Here is an 18,566-nt window from a genome sequence, read left to right as displayed (position 1 = left end):
AGGCAGAGATAGATAGGTCCTTGTTTAGCCAGGGCATAGAAACATAGAAAACCCACAGCACAACACAGGCCTTTCAGCCCACAAAGCTGTGCTGAACATGTACTACTTTAAAAATTACCCAGGGTTACCCATAACCCTCTATTTTTCTAAGCTCCATGTACCTATCCAGGAGTTTCTTAAAAGATCCTATTGTTTCCGCCTCCACCACCGTTGCCGGTAGCCCATTCCACGCACTCACCACTCTCTGAGTAAAAAATACTTACCCTGATATCTCCTCTAAACCTACTTCCAAGCATCTTAAAACTGTGCCCTCTCATGCTGGCCATTTCAGCCCTGGGAAAAGCCTCTACACGATCAGTGCCTCTCATCGTCTTTTACACCTCTATCAGGTCACCTCTCATTCTCTCTCTCTCCAAGGAGAAAAGGCCAAGTTACTCAACCTATTCGCATAAGGCATGCTCCCCAATCCAGGCATCATCCTTGTAAATCTCCTCTGCACCCTTTCTATAGTTTCCACATTCTCCTATAGTGCGGTGACCAGAAATTACACAGTTCTCTAAGTGGGGTCTGACCAGGGTCCTATATAGCTGCAACATTACCTCTTGGCTCTTAAACTCAATCCCACGATTCATGAAGGCCAATGCACCATACGCCTTCTTAACTACAGAGTCAACCGCAGCAACTTTGAGTGTCCTATGGACCCCAAGGCACCTCTGATCCTCCACCTCTGATCCTGCCAACAGTCTTACCGTTAATACTATATTCTGCCATCATATTTGACCTACCAAAATGAACCACTTCACACTTATCTGGGTTGAACTCCGCCTGCCACTTCTCAGCCCAGTTTTACATCCTATCGATGTCCCACTGTAACCTCTGACAGCCCTCCACACTATCCACAACACCTCCAACCTTTGTGTCATCAGCAAATTTACTAACCCATTCCTCCACCTCCTCATCCAGGCATCAAAAGGTATGGGGAGAAGGCAGGGGAATGGGGATGACTGGAAGAATTGGATCAGCCCCAAGGGGCCAAATGGCCTACTTCTCCTCCTATATCTTATGGTCATATGGTTATTGGGAGAAGGCAGTAGAATGGCATTGAGAGGGTTAATAAATCAGCCATGATGGAATGGTGGTGAAAACTCAATGGGCTGAATGGCCTAATTCTGTTCCTATATCTGATACACAATGAGTGCCACTTCTGCTGTTGTAATGTTACTGAGTTTGATCTGGTACCTTCTGCTCTTGTTTCCAGATCGAGGAAATGTTCTCCAAGAACAGCATGAGCTGCCTGACAGCAGACACCCTGAATCTTCTCCCTGACTCCATGGAGGATGAAGGTCTCTACAGTGAGCAAGCGAGGATGGGTGAAGATCAGTGCTGGAGATTCCGAGAGCAGATCCAACAACTGATCAAAGAAGTAGGTTGCCCCTTCATCCTCTCGCTCTGGCAAGCTATATATAGAGAGAGATATTTTCTCAGCCCTGCCACTCTGACAGTAACTCGTGCACTTCTTCAAGGTGTATCCATGGGATCTGGTGCATCCTGTGGGCGGGTGAGCGGGGACTTTCTAAAAACTTTTCTAAAATCTCCCTTCTGGAAAGCACCATCAGGCTATTAAAACAAAAACTTCATGCTGTTTTAGAAGTTTCTTCCAGGCAGTTATTCTGATCAACCATTCCAGTTAGCTTCTCCCTCCCCCTTACCCTCTCTTTCTATTACCCATGTCATAGTTCTGCTCAGGAAAGACTTTCATCTACTAATGCAAGAGATCCTGCAGATATTGGAAATCCAAGCCACACACACAAAATGCTGGAGGAACGCAGCAAGTCAAGCAGCATCTATAGAAATGAATAAGCAGTTGATCTTTTGGGTTGAGACACTTCAACAGGGTTGGAAAGGAAGTTGGGGGGGGGTGATGCCAGAATAAAAAGGGTGAGGGGAGAGAAAGGAAGATGATAGGTGAAGCCAGGTGCGTGGGGAAGGTCAAGGGCTGGAGAGGAAGGAGCCTGGTAGGAGAGGAGAGTGGACCATTGGAGAAAGGAAAGGATGGGGGTAGTCAGGGGGAGATAGCCAGGTGGAGAAGAAGTAAGTGGCCAGAGTGGGCAATAGAAGAAGAGGAGAGGGGGAGGGAAGTTTTTTTTACTGAAAGGGGAAATTGATATTCCTGCCTTGGAGGCTACCCAGATGGAAAATAAGGTGTGGCTCCTCCACCCTGAGAGTGGACACATCTTGGCCCCATCCATAGATGCTGCCTGCCAGCTGAGTATCTCCAGCATTTTGTGTCTGTTACTTTAAACAACTTTTTATTAATGCTCTTTGCATTGTGAATACATGCTGTTATTTATGTATTTATTACATTTTATTCCACATCTGTACTTTAATCTTTGAATTTATTTGTTATTCTATAATTGTTGAACGTTGTTTTTTGTTGTATGTTGTGCCAACTCAATAGAGTTCAGAAAAAGTAAGGGGTGATCTCATTAGAACCTTCCTGATTCTGAAAGGCCTGGATAGAGTGGACACAGGATCTGTGGGCACAGCCTGAGAATAGAGTGACGTCCTTTCAAAATTGAGATGGAGAGGAATTTCCTCAGCCAGAGAGAGGTGAATCGGTAGAATTCATTGCCAGCGAGGGCTCTGGAGATCAAGCAGTTGGGTATATTTAAATCAGAGTTCAGATGTAAATATCTAACCAGCAATTCATTGCATAAAAGCATGCAGACATGGTCAAGAGGTTCAGTTGTTGTTCAGACCAAATGTCAGAATGGGGAAGGAATGTGCTCTAAGTGACTTTGACTGTGGAATGATTGGTGGTGCCAGTTGGGGTGGTTTGAGTATCTCAGAAACTGCTGATCTCCTGGGATTTTCACACACAACAGTCTCTAGAGTTTACAGAGAGTGGTGTGAGAAACAGAAAGACATCCAGTGAGCGGCAGCTCTGTGGGTGAAAACGCCTTGTTAATGGGAGAGATCAGGGAGAATGGCCAAACTGGGTCAAGCTGACCGGATGGTGACTGTAACTCCGATAAGAGTGTCACAACAGTGGTGTGCAGAAGAGCAACACATCGAATCTGAATACACAACACGTCGAACCTTGACGTGGATGAACTACAGCTTCAGAAGATTGTGAACACATGCCCAGTGACCACTTTATTAGGGACCAGAGGTACATAATAAAATGGCCACTGAGTGTTTATGGCAAGTTATGCCGATCTTTGATCAAGTCCACATCTGCACTGAAATGAAAACAAGAAATGCCTGAAATGCTCAGCAGGTCTGAACAAGTGAAAAAGAGTTAAAATTATCCCTTCAGGTTGAAGAGCCTCGGTCAGGTGATGATAAATCAGAACTGACAAAGGTTTTTTGACTCCAGTGTTGTTGAATTTGTTTTACTTCCCACAAAAGATATTTCTGGCATTTTCTGTTTTTGTTTTAGATCTCCCATTTTCCAATTTCCCACTCAAGTTGTCCATGGTGATAATATTAGGCCTGTCCTATACATGCCCCCAGACATCTCTATGTAGTCTTTGAGCAGTAGAGTGCAGAAACAGACCTTTTGGCCCACCTAGTCTGTGCTGAGCTGTTAATTGGCCTCATGCCATCGACCTGGACCTGGGCCATAGCCCTCCATACCCCTCCCATCCGTGTACCTATCCAAACTACTCTTCAGTGTTGAAATTGAACCTGTTTTCGCTGGCAGCTCCATCTACATCCCACCACACTCCTGAGTTAAGAGGTTGCTCTTCAGGTTCCCCTTAAACATTCCACCCTTCACCCTTAACCCTCGAACTCTAGTTGTAGTCTCACCCAATGTCATTAGAACAAGCCTCCTTGTGTTTACCGGGTCTATCCCCCCACCATAATTCCAATGTGCCATAAACTCCTTTATGACCCCATCTACCAGTGATGTCACATTCAAGGAATTATGGACCTGTATTCCCAGATCCCTCTATTCTATCTCACTCCTTAGATCTCTGTGTAAGTCCTACCTTGGTTTATCTGCCCAAAGAACAGCACCTCCCATTTGTCTACTTCCATCTGCTATTTATCAGCCCATTTTTTCAGCCACTTCACATCCTGCTGCAAGCTTCCATTCGGCCCATCGAGTTTGCTCAGACATTCTTTAACACCCTTATAAATTATTAACGTATCAACCACTTTAGATATACCCAATGACGGACTCCACAGCTGTCTATGACAATAAATTCCACAGATTCACCAACATTTGATGAAATTTCTGCTCATCTCTGTTCTAAATGGATGTTCCTCTATTCTGAGTCTGTGCCCTCTGGTCCTAGACTCCCCCACTAAAGGAAACATCCTCCCCACATCCATTCTATCTGTGTCCTCTGGTCCGAGACTCCCCCACTATAGGAAACATCCTCCCCACATCCACTCTATCTGTGTCCTCTGGTCCGAGACTCCCCCACTATAGGAAACATTCTCTCCACATCCACTCTATCTGTGTCCTCTGGTCCTAGTCTCCCGCACTATAGGAAACATCCTCTCCACATCCACTCTATCTGTGTCCTCTGGTCCTAGTCTCCCCCACTATAGGAAACATCCTCTCCACATCCACTCTATCTGTGTCCTCTGGTCCTAGTCTCCCCCACTATAGGAAACATCCTCTCCACATCCACTCTATCTGTGTCCTCTGGTCCCAGACTCCTCCACTGTAGGAAACATCCTCTCCACATTCACTCTATCTGTGTCCTCTGGTCCCAGACTCCCCCACAATAGGAAACATCCTCTCCACATCCACTCTATCTGTGTCCTCTGGTCCCAGACTCCCCCACAATAGGAAACATCCTCTCCACATCCACTCTATCTAGGCCTTTCAATATTCGAGAGGTTTCAATGAGATGGGAGTATTTTTTAAACTCACACTTCTTCAAAAATATTTTACAGACCATAGCGAAGCGGTATGAACAGAACATGTCTCTCATTGCGAAAGGTAAATGCACCCTAATTCTCATTAACATTGATTTCTTCTTCTGGAATTCTTATTCTTCCTCCGTTTCCTCTTCTACAGTTTCCTACTCTGGCCGCTTACCTCTTCTCCTCACCTGCCTGTCACCTCCCCCGATGTCCTTTCTTTCTTTCTCTACACTCTTTTCCAGTCAGATTCCTCATTCCTCATCCCTTTTCCTTTCCCACCTACGTGGTCTCGCCTATCACCACAAATTGAATTGACTTTATTTCATAGATCCTTCACATACATGTGGAGTAAAAATCTTTATGTTATGTCTCGGTCTAAATGTGCAATCATAGTAATTTATAATAAATAGATAGAAGAGTCAATATAACATAGAATACACTCAAACCAGAGTGAGTTAATCAGTCTGATGGCCTGGTGGAAGAAGCCGTCCCGGAGCCTGTTGGTCCTGGATTTTATGCTGCAGTACCATTTCTCAGATGGTAGCAGCTGGAACAGTTTGTGGTTGGGGTGACTCGGGTCCCCAATGATCCTTCGGGCCCTTTTTACACACCTAACACCTGAATCATGGGAAGGTTACAACTTCAGATGCGTTGGGGTGTCTGTACCACTCTCTGCTGTGTCCTTTGGAAAGTTCATGTGCACAGCATCCACTGTACCACACTCAGCTGTGATGCTGTGATCCAGGGAGAAATTGGGGAATTCAAGATAAAAGATGAGGGGCAGATGATGAAAGGGTCAGGGGGAAGGAGAGAAAAGAGATTAATAAATACACAAGACCATAAGACATAGAGGCAGAAATAGGCCATTTGGCCCATTGGATCTGCTGGACCTTTCCGGCATGACTGATTTATCATCTCTCTTAACCCCATTCCCTGCCTTCTCTCCATACCCTTATGAATCAAAAACCTATCAAGCTCCACTTTAAATACACCCAATCACCTGACCTCCACAGCTGTCTGTGGCAATGAATTCCACAGATTCACCACCCTCTGGCTGAAGAGATTCTTCCTTATCTCTGTTCTAAACAGACATCCTTTTATTCTGTGCCCTCTGGTCCTAGACTCCCCCGCTATAGGACATATCCTCTCCACATCACTCTATCTGTGCCCTCTGTCCTAGATTCCCCCACCATAGGACATATCCTCTCCACGTCCACTCTCCACATCACTCTATCTGTGCCCTCTGGTCCCAGACTTCCCCACTATAGGAAACATCCTCTCCACATCCACTCTATCTGTGTCCTCTGGTCCCAGACTCCCCCACTATAGGAAACATCCTCTCCACATCCGCTCTATCTGTGCCCTCTGGTCCCAGACTCCCCCACTATAGGAAACATCCTCTTCACATCCACTCTATCTGTGTCCTCTGGTCCTAGACTCCCCCACTATAGGAAACATCCTCTCCACATCCACTCTATCTGTGTCCTCTGGTCCCAGACTCCCCCACTATAGGAAACATCCTCTCCACATCACTCTATCTGTGCCCTCTGGTCCTAAACTCCACCACCTTACGAAACTTCCACTCTAGGTCTTCTAATATTCAATTAGTCAGTTACAGTGTCTTGTATAGACATTGTATATACAATGTTCCGATAGATCAGTTCCTTAAACTGTGCATGGAGGTCATTCAAGGAAAAACAACATGAAGCAGAACAAAGTGTTACAGTTATAGAGAAAGTGCGGTGCAGGCAGACAATAAATGCAAGACCACAATACCTCTTTTTTGAGATGGATCCCATTTGGAGGACTGTTCGGTAGTCTTGTATATCAGTGGGATAGGAGCTGTCCTTGAGCCTGGTGGTATGTGCTTTCAGGTATTGTTAGCATTAACCTGATGGCAAGAACATCAATTCCTCCTGGTAAAAACAATTCCCTCCTCCTCTCCACCACTCCTATTCCCCACTCTGGTCCCTTACCTCTTCTCAACTTTCTATCCCTTCCTGTGGGCCCACTCCTCCCATGGTCCATATTCCTCTCCTACCAGATGTCTTCTTCTCCAGCCTTTACCTTTCCTACCCATCTGTCTTCACCTCTCTCTTTCTAGCTCATCCTCCTTCCCCTCCCCCCACCCTTTTATTCTGGCACCCTCCCCTTTCCTTTCCATTTCTTAAGAAGGGTCTCAGCCCGAAACATCGACTGTTAATTCATTTCCATAGATGCTGCCTGACCTGCTGAGCAACTCCAGTATTTTGTGTGTGCCATTTTTGTATATTTTACACGGGGGGATAAGAGACGGTGTCCGGGGTGGATGGGGTCTTTGATTGCTCTAATGAAGTGTGTATTCATACGAGGTAGATTGTGAGATAAACACTCCACCTCATCATACAAGCAGTGACCTGAAGACCCTGACGACACCTGAGCTAACATTGTTTGATCTTCGATCGGCCTAGGTGAACTCCCCCGGTTCCTTTCGTACCTGAGGCAGTCGGGATCTGGAGCCCAGCCACCCGTACAAAAGGTAGCAGCTCACCTCATAGGGAATCACAAGATGAAGACAGTTTCTCTGGAAGGTGAGCACAGGTCGCAGTCACGCTGATGATCTATCGTAACCTCCGCAGGGGTTCTCCACCTGAGAGACCTCCAACATGAATTCATTCTGTTAATGCAAATTTCCTGTCTTATCCAGTCTTCCCAACCACTGAGGCCAGGCTAGCTGGTCTATAATTTCCTTTCTGATGCTACCCTCCTTTCTTAAAGAGTGGAGTGACATTTGCAATTTCCCGGTCCTCTGGCACCGTGCCAGAGACCAATGATTCTTGAAAGATCGTTAACGATTCCTCCAAAATCTCTCCCGCTACCTCTTTCGGAACCCTAGGGTGCAGTTCATCTGGTCCGAGTGACTTATGTGCCCTTAGGTCTTTCAGCTTTTTGAAAACCTACTCTCCAGTAATTCTAACTGCACCCACCTCTCTTCCCGCGCACCCTTCATTGACAGATGTCATGAAATTTGTTGTTTTGCAGCAGCAGTACTGTGCAAGGCAAAATAAACTATAAACTAAAATAAACATTTTACGCTCAGTGGCCACTTTATTAGGTATACCAGTGCACCTGCTTGTTAATGCACTCTCTGGAGTTTATGCCCTGGCTAATCAAGAATCTTTCAAACTCTTCTTTAAATGTGGCCAATGACGTGGCCTCCACAGCTGTCTGTGCCAATGAATTCCACAGATTCACCACTCCCTGGCTAAAGAAATTCATTCTCATCTCTGTTCTAAAGGGAAGTCCCTCTATTCTGAGGCTGTGCCCTCTGGTCATGGAGGTGCTGGAAGACGTCAACAGGTCAGGTAACTTCTATAGGAAACTCTGCAGTCACTCTATCAAAGCCTTTCCACAGTCAGTAGGTTTCAATGAAATCCCCCCCCCCCCCCCCCGTCCCTCTGATTTCCAGTGCTTATGGGCATAGGACCATCAAACGCTCCTCATGTGATAAGCCTTTCAATCCCTGAATCATTTCTGTGAACCTCCTTTGTCAGTACATCCTTTCTTAGATAAGGGGCCCAAAACTGCTCACAATACTCCAAGTAAGGCCTCACCAATGCTAGATAATGTGAGGTGGTTCATTTTGGTAGATCAAATATGATGGCAGAATAAAGTATTGATGGTATGGCTCTTGGCAGTGTGGAGGATCAGAGGGATCTTGGGGTCCGAGTCCATAGGGCATTCAAAGGTGTTGCACAGGCTGCCTCTGTGGTTAAGAAAGCTTACGGTGTATTGGCCTTCATCAATTGTGGAATTGAGTTTAAGAGCCGAGAAGTAATGTTGCAGCTTTATAGGACCCCGGTCAGACCCCACTTGGAGTACTGTGCTCAGTTCTGGTCACCTCACTACAGGAAGGACAAGGAAACCAGAGAAAGGGTACAGAGGAGATTTACAAGGATGTTGCCTGGATTGGGGAGCACGCCTTATGAGAATAGATTGTGTGAACTCGGCCCTTTCTCCTTGGAGCGACGGAGGATGAGAGGTGACCTGATAGAGGTGTACAAGTTGATGAGAGGCATTGATTGTGTGGCTAGTCAGAGGCTTTTTCCCAGGGCTGAAATGGCTGGCACAAGAGGGCACAGTTTTAAGGTGATTGGAAGTAGGTACAGAGGAGATGTCAGGGTAAGTTTTTTATGCAGAGGGTGGTGAGTGCGTGGAATGGGCTGCCGGTGGCGGTGGTGGAGGTGGAAACGATGGGGTGTTTTAAGAGACTCCTGGATGAATACATGGATCTTGGAAAAATAGAGGGCTATGGGTAAAGCCTAGGTAGTTCTAAGGTAAGGACATGTTCGGCACAGCTTTGTGGGCCGAAGGGTCTGTATTGTGCTGTAGGTTTTCTATGTTTTCATAAAGCCTCAGCACTACATCCTTGCTTTTATATTCTAGTCCCCTTGAAATGAATGCTAACATCACATTTGTCTTCCTCACCACCAACTCGATCTACAAAGTAAACTTCAGGGAATCCTGCACAAAAACTCCCAAGTACCTTTGGACCTCAGATTTTTGAATTTTCTCCCAATTTAAAGTCTACGCATTAATTCCTTCTACCAAAGCGCATGACTATAGACCTCCCGACACTGTATTCCACCTGCCACTTCTATGCCCATTCTCCTAATATGTCCAAGTCCTTCTGTAGCCCCTCCACTTCCTCAACACTACCTACCTCCCCACCTATTTTCGTATTGTCCGGAACAAAGACCCTTGGGGAACTCCACTAGTCACCGACATCCGTCCAGAAAAGTCTTCCTTTATTCCCACTCTTTGCCTTCTGCCAACCACCCAATGCTCTATCCATGCTAGAATCTTTCCTGTAATACTGTGGGCTCTCAACTTCTTAAGCAGCTTCATGTGTTGCACCTTGTCAAAGTCCTTCTGAAAATCTGTACGCAACATCCACTGATTCTCTTTTATCTATCCTGCTTGATATTTCTTCAAAGAATTCCAGCAGACTGTCAGGGAAGATTTTCCCTCCAGGAGACCATGCTGACCATGGCTTATTTTACTATGTGCTTCCGAAAGCACATTCTTGACAATCGACTCCAACAACTTCCCAACCATTAAGGTCAGACTAACTGGCCTATAATTTCTTTTCTTCTGCCTCTTTCCCTCTTTGGAGTGACATCTGCAATTTTCCAGTCTTCTGCAACCATTGCAGAATCTAGTGATTCTTGAAAGATCATTACTAATGCCTCCATGATCTCTTCAGCCACCTCTTTTGGAAAACTGGGTGTAGACCATCTGGTTCAGGTGACATACCTACCTTCAGACCTTTCAGTTTTCCAAAATCCTTCTCATAGTAATGGCAAATTCATTCACTTCTGCCTCCTGACAGGCTCAAATTTCTAGCATACTGTTAGTGTCTTCCACACTGAAGCCCATGCTACATACTTACTCAGTTTTTCTGCCATTTCCTTGACTCCATTACTACCTCTCCGGCATTATTTACCAGTGGTCCGATACCTGGACCACTGGTCTGGATGTCTGGAGTGTATTATATTGTAGCTTTTTAACAAGTTGTCTTCATTTTTCTTCTGTCATATATCTTTGGGATTCTTTTTCTAATTTTGTAATCTCTTTTTCTAATTGATCTATTTCTACCATATATTCCTTCTTAATTTTAGAAGTATAACTTATTATCTGACCCCTTAAATATGCTTTCATCACTTCTCATAATATAAATTTATCATCAACTGAATATGAGTTTGTATCCAAAAAAAATTGGATCTGTTTTTTCATAAAATCACAAAAATCTTGACGTTTTAATAAAATTGAATTAAATCTCCAGCTGTAAATCAATTCCTCCTTATCCATCATTATCATTGTCATTACCAAGGGGGAATGATCTGACAGTATTCTCGCTTAATATTCTACACTTTTCACTCTATCCTAAATATTCATTGATAATAGGAAAAAATCAAACCTTGAATAAGTTTTATGTCTATTTGAATAAAATGAATAATCTCTTTCTCTTGGATTAATTCTTCTCCATATATCAATCAAATTTAAGTCTTTCATCAATGATAAAGTTAGCTTTATTACTTTTGATTTTGTAATAGCCTTAGTTGACCTATCTAGAACTGGGTCTAGACAAAAGTTAAAATCGCCACCTATTAATATTTTATCATGTGCGTCGGCCAAATTCAAAAAAACTTCTTGTATGAATTTTGCATCATTTTCATTTGGTGCATAAATGTTCATAAGAGCCATAATTCCAAAAAGATTTGACAATGTATAATCACATATCTCCCCACAGAATCAATTAGTACATTTTGTATTTTAATTGGTAAGGTTTCATTAACCAAAATTGCAACTCCCCTCGACTTTGAATTAAATGAAGCTGCAATAACACTTCCAACCTAATCTCTCTTTAATTTCTGATGTTCTGTCTCTGTTAAATGTGTATCCTGCAAAAAAACTATATCTCCTTTCATTTTCTTAATATATGTTAAAACTCTTTTTCTTTTCACAGGTCCATTAAGCCTGTTAACATTAAAACTTAAAAAATTGAGTAAATTAGTCATTCATAATACCTTGGGGAGTCTCTTTAAAATTCTCCATGTTGCTATGTGTCTCCCCCCCCCCCCCCCAATCATCCAGGCAAAAAAAGAAAAATAGAAGAAAGATAGCAAAGAAAAAAATAACAAAATACCCCCCCACTAATGTTGTGAATGAATAGAAACACAACATTACCCCGCTCCGTCTTACGGGTCATGGCAATCGCCAGGATCATACACTTGAATCCCGCAGCAATCGATCAGAAGCTCCTCCAGCTCCCCCGTAACAAAAAAAAATGTATATAAGTGAAGAAAAAAAAATTAAGATCTCTACTCCCAATGAATATTCCTCAATTTTTTTAATTTTGTTCCCCTTCTATCATAAGGTATATTTGTATATTCTTCTACTCATAAATGTCCATCAAATCCGATCCCTATCTCAATCTTCATCTTTAATCCATTTCATTTCCATAATTCTTTACCGCATCTCACGAATATTAGGAAGTTCTTGTACAAACTCCTCCGCTTTCTGATGATCAGTAAAAAATCTTTCTTCGTCATCCAAAAACATTATCAGTGTTGTTGGGTAGCTCAATATAAATTTATAACCCTTTTCCCATAAGATTTCTTTCACTGAAAGTGGCGTGCATCTTAAATAGACTCCAACAACCAAGTCCAGCTCTGGGCCTTCACATGTGCCATGGCTACTTAGCCCGGTGGGATCATTTCTACTGATAGGAGAAGAGGCAAAGGTGGATTACTGACACCTTAGAACCAGTTACTTCGGACAGTTCAGGCTCGTCAGACATGGTTGGCGGCTCATCTCAGAGGAGGAGATCTCTGATCTGAACCCTCCCCTGGTTTGCACCTGTACCCACTCAAGGGGAAGGCTTTGGGTGTAAATCCCAATGAAGAATCCGGAGTTGCAGGCACTGACACAGTTCTATGTTGAGTTTAATGTTGACTGGCAACTCGTGCGACACTTCAGGTGCCAAACTGCATTGGTTTCTGTCACTCTTTTGGATTCATCAGGTGCGTAGAGAGGGGGACCTTGTTGCTTGGTAACAGTTTTCTCTCCATATCATACTGCCCTGGCTTGCATATCATGCAGACAGCTAGGATACAGCAGCCATGTTCAACCCTGACTTTCCGAGGGCCACCTCTGTTCTAGTGTGAATACTTGCAATAAAATGCATCTCAAGGTAGTATAGAGTGACATATATGCATTTCATTTATAAATTTACTTCGAACTTTGAACTTCACTTATTCAAATATCTGTCAATCACCAAAATCTGGCCCTCTCCCTCTACTCCTCGACTCCACCGGTTCAAATTTCTGTCAGTCACAAATGGATTCAGAGGATGCTGGAAACCTTAAGTTCCAGAGGAACTCAGCAGGTCAGGCAGCATCTGTGGAGGGGAAACAGGAGTCAATGTTTCAGGCCCAGATCCTTCATCAGTGCTGGAACTGACCCTCACCTGGACTCGTCTATTAAGTGATGAAGAGTTCCAGTCTGAAATGTCAACTGTTTATTCCCTTCCACAAATGCTACGGACCTGTTGAATTTCTCCAGCATTGTGTGTGTGTTGCTCTGGATTTCCAGCCTCTGCAGAACCTCTTGTGTTTATGATGCCCTTTCGCATGCTCCTCTCCCTTCTGCTTCCCATTTGTTTTAGCTTCAGCCCCCTTCCTTATCAGACCATAAGACTACAGGACATAGGAGCAGAATTAGGCCATTCAGCCCATTGAGTCTGATCCGTCATTCCATCATGGTTGATCCCGGATCCCACTCAATCCCATACACCTGCCTTCTTGCCATAACCTTTGATGCCCTGACAGACCAGGAAATGATCAACTTCCACCTTAAATATACTCACAGATTTGGCCTCCACAACACTCTGTGGCAGAGCATTCCACAGATTTACTACTCTCTGGCTAAAAAATTTCCTCCTCCCCTCTGTTCAAAAGGGTCGCCCCTCAATTTTGATGCTGTGCCCTCTAGTTCTGGACACCCTCACTATAGGAAACATACTCTCCACATTCAGCTGATCTAGTCCTTTTAACTTATGGTAGGTTTCGATGAGATTCTGTCCCTCCACCCCCAACATTCTTCTAAATTCCAGTGAGTACAGGCCCAAAGCTGCCAAATGCTCCTCATATGTTAACCGCTTCATTCCCGGAACAATTCTTACAAACCTCCTCTGGACTCTCTCCAATGACAACAGATCCTTTCTGAGATATGGGGCCCCAAACTGTTGACAATTCTCCAAGTGTGGCCTGACTAGTGTCTTATAAAGCTCCAGTATTATCTCCTTGCTCTTATATTCTATTCCCCTTGAAATAAATGTCAACATTGCCTTCTTTATCTGTAAATTAACCTCCTGGGAGTTTTGCACAAGGACACCTAAGTCCCTCTGCACCTCTGATGTTTGAACCTTCTCCCCATTTAGATAATAGTCTGCACTATTGTTCCTTTTACCAAAATGCATTATCATAAATTTTTGAACACTGTATTCCATCTGCCACATTTTTGTCCATTTTTCCAATTTGTCTGTTCTGCTGCAATTGCATTGCTTCCTCAGCACTACCTACCCCTCCACCTACCTTCATATCATCTGCAAACTTTGCCACACAACCATCAATTCCATGATCTAAATCATTGACAAACAACGTGAAAAATGGCAGTCCCAATACTGACCCCTGCAAAACACCTCTAGACACCAGCAGCCAACCAGAAAAGTAACCCTTTTTATTCCCACTCACTGCCTCCTGCTTGTCAGCCATTCTGTTGACCTGTAATGCCGTAGGAGTTTCTCTTGTTAAGCAGCTTCGTGTGTGGCACATTTTCAAATGCCTTCTGAAAATCCCAATAAAGGACATCCACTGCCTCCCCATTGTCCACCCTGCTTGTTACTTCCTCAAAGAACTCTAACAGATCTGTCAAGCAAGATTTCCCTTCACAGAAACCGTGATGACTTTGACTTAGATTATCATTAGTATCTAAGTACCTCACAACCTCATTGTTAATAATAGACTCCAACACTTTCCCAGCCACTGTTAGGCTAACTGGCCTATAGTTTCCTCTCTTTTCCCTTCCTCCCTTTTTATAGAGTGGAGTGATGTTTGCAATCTTGCAGTCCTCTGGGAACATGCCAGAATCAAGTGATTCTTGGAAGATCATGACAGTGTATCTGTTATCTCTTCAGCAACCTCTCTTGGGTCTCTGGGATTTAGTCCATCTGGTCCAGGGACTTATCCTCTTTAAGACCTTTGAGCTTGCAATAACAATGACACTCACTTTTGCTCCCTGACACTGCTAGTGTCTTCCACAGTGAAGACAGATGCAAAGTACCCATTAAGTTCATCTGCCATTTCTTTGTCCCCATTCCTACCTCACCAGCATCATCTTCCAGTGTCCAATATCAGCTCTCACCTCCCTTTTACTCCTTACATAACTGAAAAAGACTTTTAGGGTCCTGCTTTATGTTATTAGCTAGTCTGCCCTCATATTTAATCTTTTCCCTTCTCATGACTTTTTTAGTTGCCTTTTGTTGGATTTTAAAAACTTCCCACTCATTTTTGTCCTTTCCTTGGCTTTTATGCAGTCCCTTGTCAGCCACGGTAGGCTACCCCTGTCATTTGAGAACTTCTTCCTCTGTGGGCCCTATCTATCCTGCACCTTGTCAACTATTTCCAGAAACTACGCATCTCTGCTCTGCAGTATCCTCTGTCAATCCACTGGGGCAAGCTCCTCTCTCACGCCTCTGTAATTCCTGATGAAGGGCCTCAGCCAGAAACGTTGACTATACATTCCCCTCTGTAGATGCTGCCTGACCTGCTGAGTTTCCCCAACGTCTTGACTGTGTGTTGCTGATAGATTGTTGTTTGTGAAGTATGCCGCAGTTCTCATCGCCTTCCCTCTTTGTGGTGCAGGAACGTCGTCAAGGAATCTCCACGGCCAGAAGATACAGGCGTGGGAACCCAAGAGAGGGCAGGCATTCCTACACAATGTGGAGTACACTAACGGAGAGCTGATCGTTCCGCAAACTGGGCTCTACTATGTTTATGGCCAGACCTACTTCCGTCAACAAGACATATCGAGGGAGAAAGGTTCCAGTCCGGGCGAGATGCTATCCAATTCTAGGAACAAGCAGATGGCCCAGTACATTTACAAGACCACTGCCTATCCTGACCCTATTCTATTGATGAAACATACCAGGACTACTTGCTGGGCCAGGAATGCAGAATACGGCTTGCATTCCATTTACCAGGGTGGGATCTTCGAGCTGAGATACCAAGACCGGATATTTGTGGCAGTCAGCAACGTCAGCCTGATTGACGTGGCCGGGGGCTCGAGTTTCTTTGGAGCTTTTCTCATCAGCTAGTCAGCAGGCCTCTGCTGACACGCTCCTGCAGTGTTTTGTTTTTGATCCGCAGAAGACAATCAGGCCCTAATGAAGGGCCTGAAGAATGCTTCAACAATTTCTCAACCTACAGGCAACAACACTTCTTTCATTGAGCAACTGTCCCAAGATTGCTTAGTGGGTTGTGAGAAACTGAATGTTAGAGCATCTGCAGAGAAATGTGTGTTCATTGGTGCTGATTTCCATTAGACATGGGATCAGAGTAAGGCCATTCAGCCCATTAAGGCTGCCCCACCATTCCTCAAGGTTGATGAGTTTTTCAACAGTACAGGAGGAGAGCCTTCTGTCTGCAACCCTTAGTGCCCCCTTACCAAGCCAGAAGAAATAAACCCAATGGTTTGGCCTTCACCACTGCCTGGGCATGCATTTCAAACATACAACACCCTCTGCTGAAGAAATCCGTCCCTGACTGATGCACCATCAATAACTTTCTCTGAGACGTAAAGGCGAGATATCGGCTTTTATTGACTGGAAGAAGGAACAAGCAGTGGTTGACCACCATACTACATCCTGGAGACTGAGGGAGGAGCAGTGCCTCCAATCGCTTTTATACAGGGGTCTGTGGGAGGAGCCACAGGAGCAGTCAGCAGAGGGGCATGTCCAGACAGGTATATGTAGTTCACCACATTGACTCATTTCTAAAGGGGCATCCTAGTGCAATACCCATGGATTCTAACCTCCCTTACTATTGGGAAAATCCTCTCCATGTCTGTTGCATTGACACCACAGCCAAGAAGGCTGACTAGTGTCTCTATTTCCTCAGGAGGCTAAAGAAATTTGGCATTACCCCATCGACCCTCACCTCTTTATCGGTGCACTTCCTTTTCGGTATTTGGTAGGTGTCAATGAGATCTCCACCCCCCCCCCCCAACCGTTGTGAACTCTATTGAGTGCAGGTCCAGAGCCATCAATGCTCCTTGAACATTGAGATTTTCATTCTTGTGAATCTCCTCTGGACCCTCGCCAGAGCCAGCACATCCTCCCTTTAGATATGTGGCCCAGAATTGCTTACAATATTCCCCCCGGATCTGACTCCAAATCCATCTCCTCCCACCAGGCCACAGGGTTCCACCATTCAAAGTGGATATTTGACCATGATTTTTTTGGGACAAACTTGACTAAAGTCACTGGAGAGGATGTGTAAGCTGATTTGAAGAGACATGGAAACAGAATGAGACCATGTGTCCCATTGAGTCTGTTTTGCCATGCCGTCATGGCTGGTTTATTATTCCTCTCAACCCCATTTTCCTGCCTTCTCCCTGTAGCCTTTGACAATCGTAATGCTCAAGAGCTTATCAAGCCCCACAACCCTGTGAGGCAGGATTGGAGAGATTCACAGCCCTCTGTGATGAGAAGTCAGGGGAATGCCTCACAGGGCTAGTGATTATGATTCCATCCCTGCCACTGTCTGTCTGATCTCACAGCGATCACATGGGTTTCTCCAAGTCTCTCCCACATCCCAAAGGTGTATGGGTTAGGGTTAGAAAGTTGTGGGGATGTCCTCTAAACCCAGGATAGCCAGACTGCGGCCTACAGTGAACGTGGAGTCGTGGACAGTGGGCATCTGACTTCTCCAGCGGACTTGCTGCGATTAACAGACGTGGGGCGCTGGCCAACGGGGCTTGATGGCTGGACTTCCGCTTGACCCTCAGGCCTCAGCATCGATCCCAAACCCAGCCCATCACTGAACAGTAGGGCCCAAACTCCGGACTCACCAGTGATGGGACCCTGTACAGGAGGCTTTCTCTCCAGTCTCACTGATTCGCGATATCCCCACCTCCTCATTCACCAATGTAAACCAGAAGATGGTGATGGATTCTAACAACTGATGACCCACCCCAAATCCCACTGGTTCAGCTCACTTAGAACATAAGACATTGGAGCATCATTAAGCCATTTGAATCATCATCTGCTTCGATATTGCTTCATGGCTGATTTGTTATGCCTCTAAACCCCATTCTCCTGAGCCAATGCTACTTGCACTCAGAATGTATGTTTGAGAAAGTTTTATTTTTTTAGCTTATACAGAAAGAGTTCCCCTTTGACTTTGGGAATCAGAATCAGATTTATCAGTACGGACGTGTGTGCATGAAAGTTATTTGTGAAAGCAGTATGGTGCAAAGACCAAAAAATTACCAAAAACTGGAAAACATACTGAACGTTAAAAGGAATAACAACACCCTCCTGCATTTCCACGCATCCGCCCTGAGCAAAATCAGGATCAGCTTTAATATCACTGATATATCTTAGCAGATTTGTTGTCATTGTGACAGTTAGAAACAGCAATACAGAATAATAAAAATAGTGAATATATACATAGAGTAGTTATTGAATAAGTAGTGCATAAAAAAGCAGCAAGGTAATGTTGATGGGTTCATTGTCTGTTCAGACATCTGATGGTGCTGGGGAAGCAGCTGTTCCTGAATCAATGAATGTGCCTTCAGGCTCCTGTAACTCCTCCCTGATGGTAGCAAAGAGAAGAGGGCGTGGCCTGAGTGATGGGGTCCTCAATGATAGATGCTGCTCTTTTTGAGGCATCACTCCCTGAAGATGTCCTGGATGCTAGTGCCCGTGATGGAGCTGGCTCCCACCATTCCTCCACCATAACAGGTAGGATTCCCTTGCCCTTAGTGGCAGCTGCGAAAGGAGAGACTGAACAAGCAGAAGACCCAACCACTGACCACAGCCACCACCTATTATTGCCCACACGGCACCAGAATATGAG

At 44.7% G+C, this 18,566-nt stretch overlaps 1 protein-coding gene across 1 annotated transcript in view; it reads left to right on the top strand.

Annotated features, from left to right (window-relative positions):
• The window catches only part of tnfsf10 (TNF superfamily member 10), a 41,093-nt gene extending 22,929 nt beyond the window's left edge, over positions 1-18,164 (top strand). Inside the window, exons 2-5 of the mRNA XM_059991791.1 lie at positions 1,259-1,423; positions 4,915-4,960; positions 7,335-7,454; positions 15,351-18,164. Of these exons, the coding sequence (XP_059847774.1) occupies positions 1,259-1,423; positions 4,915-4,960; positions 7,335-7,454; positions 15,351-15,802 (783 nt within the window). The 3' untranslated portion in view covers positions 15,803-18,164. The remainder of the gene's footprint in view (positions 1-1,258; positions 1,424-4,914; positions 4,961-7,334; positions 7,455-15,350) is intronic.
• Positions 18,165-18,566: the final 402 nt, after the last annotated feature.

Source organism: Hypanus sabinus, chromosome 2 (genome assembly GCF_030144855.1).
Source record: "Hypanus sabinus isolate sHypSab1 chromosome 2, sHypSab1.hap1, whole genome shotgun sequence".
Lineage (NCBI taxonomy): Eukaryota > Metazoa > Chordata > Chondrichthyes > Myliobatiformes > Dasyatidae > Hypanus > Hypanus sabinus.
Note: the sequence above shows the minus strand (reverse complement) of the source record. Positions and strands in the feature narration are given on the sequence as shown.